Genomic DNA, 6,882 nt, shown 5'->3' on the forward strand with positions numbered 1-6,882 from the left:
GTTTAGGCAAGTCCTCCGCATCCCGGGAAATTGCGGTTGTACCTAGACAGATGGGAACCACCGTCAGCCTTACAAAGGGGTTTTATTCTGTGGGTGAGAAAGCCTGAGCCAGCGCTCCTCGGCTTGCTTCTCCAAGTGAGGGACAAAGAAACCGTAGAAATGGCAGACGGACAAAACCGACGGCTCCTGCCCGGTCCCCCCGTCTCTCTCTGTAGCCGGGGCGGGATGGTGTCTGATGCCACCTCCCTGCCACCCAGCCTAAGTGACCTCGCAGAGACGACCACAGAACTGGAGGTGGCAGCTGTGGCCTCTTTGTCTGCCCACGCCAGCTGCCAGCCCGCTCCGCTGTGCCGTTGCCTGCGCGCTGCCCGGGAACCGGCATCTGTCCCTGGCCCCCACGGATGGGCTGAGTCGCAGCTCTTCCCCGAGCTTCAGCTCCGCCGCAGGAAAAATGGGGATTGTGGTTGTGACTGTCTGGGCCAGTGTCAGAATGCAAAGCAGCAGGTAGGAGGTGGGTGTCAGCACAAACAGCCTGTGCTTGTTTTTACCGGGGACTTGTGCTGGCTGTGGGATTTAATGATGTCCAGCTCCTTCCTGCTGCTCTCCTGAGATGTGGGCAGGAACCTCTGCAAAGCTCTGAGGGCATTTCTCCTTGCACATACGCAAATGTTGTCTTCATTTGGGGTTTTAACAGTGGCACCCCGGTGAAGGACATAAAATCGCTAGAAAAAGACAGGAGAAACCTGCCTGATACAAAAAAAAAAAACCCCAACAACAACCAACCAACCAACAAACCAACCTGAACAGCCCCACTTCTTCCTGCGAAACCACAATACCTGATCCTGAGTGATAAGGAAGACATCTGGGGCTTGAAAGACTGGTGTGGCGCGGGCGGATGGGGCGTGCTGCGCGGGAGACCGCAGCCGAAAGGGCGGCGGGAGATTTCAGTGCTGCCATCCCCTTTTGTCCACGGTCTTGGAGATGCCCCTGTGCTTAGCCGCTAAATCCAGCTGTCTGCTCAGTCTTGCTGCAAACCCTTGCAAGCTGGGGTCGGTAGATGCTTGTTTGGGAGAGAGAGGTGTTCCATTTAATGCGTTTCTTGCCACTGAAAGAGTGGCGGTGGAAGCTCTCCCTTTCCCTCCCATCCCCGGGAGCATCCCAGTGGACGCCGACGGGTCGGCTGAGCTCTTTGCCAAAAGTACTGCAGGATTCCCACCTCCCAGGTTGCTTTTGCTTCTTGGGGCCTTATTTATTACTGGGGAATTTGGCTGCTACGTTCCAGGCAGCAGCATCGCCCAGGCAGCTGGTAGCCGGCACTGCTGTTTATCGCTGTGTCCGTAATTTCATTACTTTATCCTCTCCCCGCTCCCTTATCCGAGCAGCGTTTTGTTATTGCTGCCACAGCTGTCAGGTGATCAGTTGCTCTTTGTTCTAACAGCGGCTTGTAGCACAAACGTAATCTTTTCCTATGCTTAATTGCCTCTCAGTGAGACCATTAATTGGCAGCCAGCAGGTTCCCACCTCCAGGGGAGGACCTGGGTACGTGTTCATGGCAGCTGGAAAAGCTGGAGGGAGATTCTGAGCAGAGATGCGGTTAATTTGTGTCCTAAAAAGAGTTGCCTAAATTCAGTGAGGCACTGGAAGGAACCCCGAGCTTTGCAGGTAAAAGGGTCCCAACAGCATTAGGTTCCTGTTACTGGTTCACAGAATCACAGAATGGTCAGGGTTGGAAGGGACCATCCAGTCCAACCCCCACCAGAGCAGGGTCACCCAGAGCGGGATGGACAGGAACGCATCCAGGCGGGTTTGGAATGTCTCCAGAGGAGACTCCACAGCCCCTCCGGGCAGCCTGTGCCAGGGCTCTGCCACCCTCACAGCAAAGAAGTTTTTCCCCATGTTGAGAGGGAATTTCCCGTGTTCCAGTTTGTGCCCGTTGCCCCTTGTGCTGTCGCTGGGCACCACTGGAAAGAGTCTGGCCCCATCCTCTGGACACCCGCCCTGCAGATCGGGATCAGCATTGATGAGATCCCCTCTCAGCCTTCTCTTCTCCAGCTGAACAGCCCCGGGGCTCTCAGCCTTTCCTCACCAGAGACATGCCCCAGTCCCCTGAGCATCTTTGTAGCCTCCGCTGGACTCTCTCCAGCAGCTCCTTGTCTTTCTTGAACCGGTTCACCAGCTCCCCTCTGGCCTGAGCGCTGTCTATGTCCCCGGCATGGTTAGGAGAGGGGTTAATCTCATGCCGGAGCGGTGAGTCACGGAGGCCCCAGCAAGACAGATCTGGTTAGCTCTGCTGGCTCTTCATTTATCATGGGGCTTACGCAGCTGTCTCCTTGGCACGGCGCGCGGGGAGCGGGCACACGAGGGCCAGACAGGTTGGTCAGCTGGGAGACACTGCCGGCTCCTCCCCTGCTCATTCCTGGAAATGCTGTTTGGACAGAAGCGTACGAGCCACCATGACACCCTGCCTCCCAGCGCCAGCGCGGCCATGCCCTCGCTGGAAGTGTCCCTGGGAAACGCAGCCACCGGTGCTCGGACTGGAGTCCCACCAAGGTGGCTTCACGCCAAACCTTGCGTCTCCCACCACCCTTTCCTCTTCTGCTTGGGAATGAATGTCCCAGAGCCTGTGACGTGTCTAACAGAGCTGCTATTTAAGACTCAGATATGCAATTGGGGTGTAGACCTGGGGGGAAATCGGTGGTGTGCGTGGCCTCGCGGGGATACAGCCCTTCCCTCCTCCCCAAGGAAACCAACCAAACCCCAGAAATAAGGGTGTTTTTTCTCAGAGAAACTGCAGGGAGAGCTTTTCACCCCTGGGATTTATGCAGCGTTCAGACAGGCCAACAGCAGCCCCGGGCTGTGAGCAGCGGAGCGCCGTAGGGGTGTGGGTTTGTGCCACGGCACAGAAGGAAGATTTTCCGTAGAACCAGAACGCAGGGAAAAAGGGAAGTCCTCAGCCCTGGGTGCGATCTCCCTCTCACGTCAGCCCGTGCACTCCTGCGGTGTTGCTGGCTTCCCTTAGGTTTTTGCCCTGACCACGAGCTGCTTCACGACTCAGTGCTTTGCAGCTGCTTTCACGGCTGTGGGACTCTTCCTCAAAAGTGTCCGGGCACTTGAAACACCAGACTGCACCTAGAGAAACCGAGGGATCCGAGCAGATGGGAGAGCTGAGGAATCCAGGTGGAACCAGAGCAAAGAAAACCTTTCCACCAACCCCAGCGGACGGCAAGCTGTGTTTGCTGAGCCTTGATTTGTCCTTGCTCCAGTGAATTTGATTAGGATGGCGGGAGGTCTTCTGTGGAGTTGGGAGACCCTAAATGTAGGATGTGCTTCTGCAACCCCTCTTTCCCAACCCAGAAAACCTCCCTTTAGGTCAGTACCTCCCCCTGCCCAGGGAGGACAGCCTCCCAGCAGTAACCGGACCCCAGCTCCGTGCTGGCATGGAGACCCAACAACAAACACCCCGGCCGGGGCGCCTGCCCAGGGTCCCTTTCGGAGGAAGCCCTTTTGGGAAGATGTTCTGGGAACATCTCTTCCAGACATCAGGACCCCACCTCCCACTGGCTCTGATTTGTTCTTCCTGAATCCTTGGTACAGAATATTCAAAACCAGGAAAACCAGAAAGAAAACGTGGACCAGAGGTTCCCCAGCCTGTTCAAGAAGGGACGAAGGAAAACGGTTGTCAGGAATCTGGGCAGAATGATCTATTACTCCAAGGTCAAGTTTAAGTTCCAGCACTGCCAGGTAAGCTGCGGTGCCTGTTTGTGGGCGTTTCTCTTCCCAGGCACGCAGTGACCCTGCAGGACTGGGAAGGAACGTGTGATGCTGGGAAATGTGACTCACGGAGACATCCTGGGGCTACTGCATGGCCCAGGGACTTCTGCTGCCATGTGGTGCTTGGGTACCGGCTGGTGCCCACCAGCTCCCATCCCAGCGGGGACCTGGGCCATGCTTCCACGCTCAGCTGCCACGCTGGCAGCAGATCCACCAGCAGAGATGCGGTGGTGGCCTTTGGATAAGCGACCGCTGGCTTTTCTGTGCACAGATCAGTCTGAGATGCAGAGGGAAGCTGGGAGGAGGAACGTGCCCTGAGATAAACCCCAAAATGTGTCTTTTCTGCAGGAGGTGAATGACTGCTTCTTGGAGCTGTTCCAGTCCTACCTGTACTTCCAGTCTATGGGCTCCAACGGACTCACCTACCAGGTAGGGCATCTCCCGGCCGTGCTGGGGCAAGCACCAGGGAGTTGGGCAGTATGGCCAAGCTGGGGGAACTGGGCAGATGGGACAGGACAGGGGAGGGAGCTCTGCTCCTGGGGCTGCCACTGGGCCCCTTTAGGTGATCTCAGCAAGTCCTTTCCTGTGGACGCCAAGCTGCTGGGGAAAGAGAAAATGTCTTTCCTACAGACCGTACCCAGACAGCCTCGGTGCCACCTGAGCCCTCGGCCGTGTCTGTGGGCAGAGATAAAGGACCCCGTAGAGGTGGGGTGGGGGTTTGTGCCGGGCTGGCAGGCAGGAGCAGGGATGGGAGGCGTTCGGGCTACCTGGACTTATCTTTGTGTGGAGCACCAAGCACGGAGAGCTGTGCCTTGGCAAGGGTCAGGGCTCCTCTTGCTTCAAATCCCGCTGGCCTCGGTGGACTCGGCCCTGGCTTCTGAACCAAGGGGGGGTTCTTCACCTGCAGGGCAGAGAAAACGGTATGTGGGAGAGGGTGGAAAGAAAAAACCTCAGGGCAGCCTCGGGGAGTTATCCTGGCAAACTGTTCATCACTCTTTTAACCTGATGGTGTTGGTGAATTACAAACAATAGGCTGTTCTGCGCATGCAGCCAAAAAATCACAGCCGAACAAACAGGACACCCTGAGCGTCCTCTCCCTCTACACGAGTGAGTAACTAAAACTGAGCATGGCTGTTTTGTAGATGTCCGTAAAATTTGTTCCTTTTAGAAATGATTTGTTTTCTTCTCGGTGAGTTGAGGTTAACGCAGTATGCCAATACAGTCTGGAGTCACCCGGCAAGCCAGCCTTCAGCTGGAAAGACACATGTCAGAATACCGACAATGTTACAAAATCTCCCGTCTACTTTACAAACAGTGACTTAGGTTATTAATTCTAGAGGAATTAAAAACGAATTAATGTGCCGGTACTGCCCCCTAGACATTCCAGCAATTAGCATCTTTTACAGCCCTCGTTTAGAGAGCCCAAGACGTGGAGCACAAACTCGTCGTCTATTCCTGCGCTTTGTTATAGTGGGGCTCTGGCGAACAGGAGTGTAGAAAACAGACAGCTCAATTTTGCTTTATGGTCATTCCCATCTTCTGACTTTCTTGTGTTAAACCAGAGATGTGGGTGGGTTTGGTTTTTTTTCGAGGTTTCTCTTAAAACTGAAAGACTTGGAATATAGAGAAAGTGTTCTTGCCACCATGGCAGCTGATTCCTGCAGGACTGGCCCCGCGGAGCCCCGGCAGCCGCCGAACCTGATTCCTCTGGGCAGCGCGCTGGGTCGAAATCCCAAATGTTTCCCCTCAGGGCAACGTTTTGCAATCTAACCCTGTGAGCCCCAGCAACCTGCTGGTGCCCAGTCTGGACTTCCAGTCTCCTACGGCGAAGGGGCGTTAATTGTAGAGCCTGCCTGCGGGCTGCCCCCCGAAATAATGGTGTGTTCTTCTTATGCAGGAACTGCTGCCTTTGAAAGAGCTGAACGTGTGTGAAATTGAGAATGGGAAGGGCACCGGGCAGGAGGATCACGCTTTCCGCGTTACAGGTTGGTGCCTCTTTGTTCGCTTTGAACAGAGAGCAGAGGGTGTATGAATCACAACTGTCTCTGCTCTTTGCCCCGCGCTGACCTAGTCCCAGAGAAGAACCGCATTGTGGAAAGAGGTTGGAGAGAGCTGAAGCTTTTCCTCTCGGCATTTGCATCTTTCCCTCCGAGGCTTCCCCGCTCCTAAACACCGGGGCAGCGATGCCCGGGGCTTCAGGCAGGGAAGGGACTGGATAGGGAGCACGGAGGAAGGATGGTCCTGTGCTCCAGCGGGTTAGTGCTGGGGACACACGGTGACACTTCCCACCTCTTTCCAGTCATTTGCTCTTTGTGTACCACATTTGAATGAAGGAATGGAATAAAACGCCTCCTCCCACCTCTCATCCCTGTATAAACCCCCGAGGCCAGGGAGCGACTCCGAGCAGGGCCGCGTCCAGCGCGGTGCGTGCTGAGGGATGGCACCGGGCAAGCACACAGGATGGCCACCAGCGCCGAGAGGCGAGTTGCCGCTACCAGTAACGCCAGGCTGGTGCCATCGGGACCCAGTGTCACTTCGCCGGCTCTTCCCTTGCCAGCACTCCTGCCTCCCCAAGTTTTTTTAACTTTCCCCCGAGTGATCTTGCTTTAGAAAAGTTTTCCTGGGATAACAGCCTGTCTGCAGCTCGGCTGGAGGGATTTTTGGGCTTAGTCACTGCTGAATTACAGCCGTCGCAAGCCCCCAAGAGTAGCAGTTAAAGCATGGAGTACACAGAAGTAGGTAAATAACCCAGTAATGATTCAGAGCCAAGAAAGTTCGTTTGTGCCCTAGGCCCGCTGTCTGTGTTCTCCGGTGTCTTCTGTTGGAGAGAAAGTTATACAATGGCCACTCAAACAAAAAAAAAAAAAATGGTGTAAATTGTGAAAAGGAGCTGGTACAAACAACCCATTCATTTTAAGGACTCTTAAGACTCGGGGCTCTCCAGCCCTTTCTGGGAGTCTGTAAAATGAAGGAAAAGTTCTCCCAGGCGTAACCTGTCAGGGGCGTCTGCAGTGGGGTGGGTGGACTTGTTCTGCTTGTATTAAAACACGCAGGAGTGTGGCTGGGTGGAAAATTGCCTCAGGCTTTGTTGGGGTTGTGTCCCGCTTAGGG

General features: G+C 55.1%; 1 protein-coding gene across 1 annotated transcript in view; it reads left to right on the plus strand.

Annotated features, from left to right (window-relative positions):
• PLEKHN1 (pleckstrin homology domain containing, family N member 1) overlaps positions 1–6,882 on the plus strand; it is a 26,345-nt gene that overhangs the window by 4,330 nt on the left and 15,133 nt on the right. The window contains exons 3-5 of the mRNA XM_009889656.1: positions 3,595–3,757; positions 4,091–4,200; positions 5,669–5,756. Of these exons, the coding sequence (XP_009887958.1) occupies positions 3,595–3,757; positions 4,091–4,200; positions 5,669–5,756 (361 nt within the window). The remainder of the gene's footprint in view (positions 1–3,594; positions 3,758–4,090; positions 4,201–5,668; positions 5,757–6,882) is intronic.

Source organism: Charadrius vociferus, unplaced genomic scaffold (assembly GCF_000708025.1).
Source record: "Charadrius vociferus isolate BGI_N301 unplaced genomic scaffold, ASM70802v2 scaffold477, whole genome shotgun sequence".
Classification (NCBI taxonomy): domain Eukaryota; kingdom Metazoa; phylum Chordata; class Aves; order Charadriiformes; family Charadriidae; genus Charadrius; species Charadrius vociferus.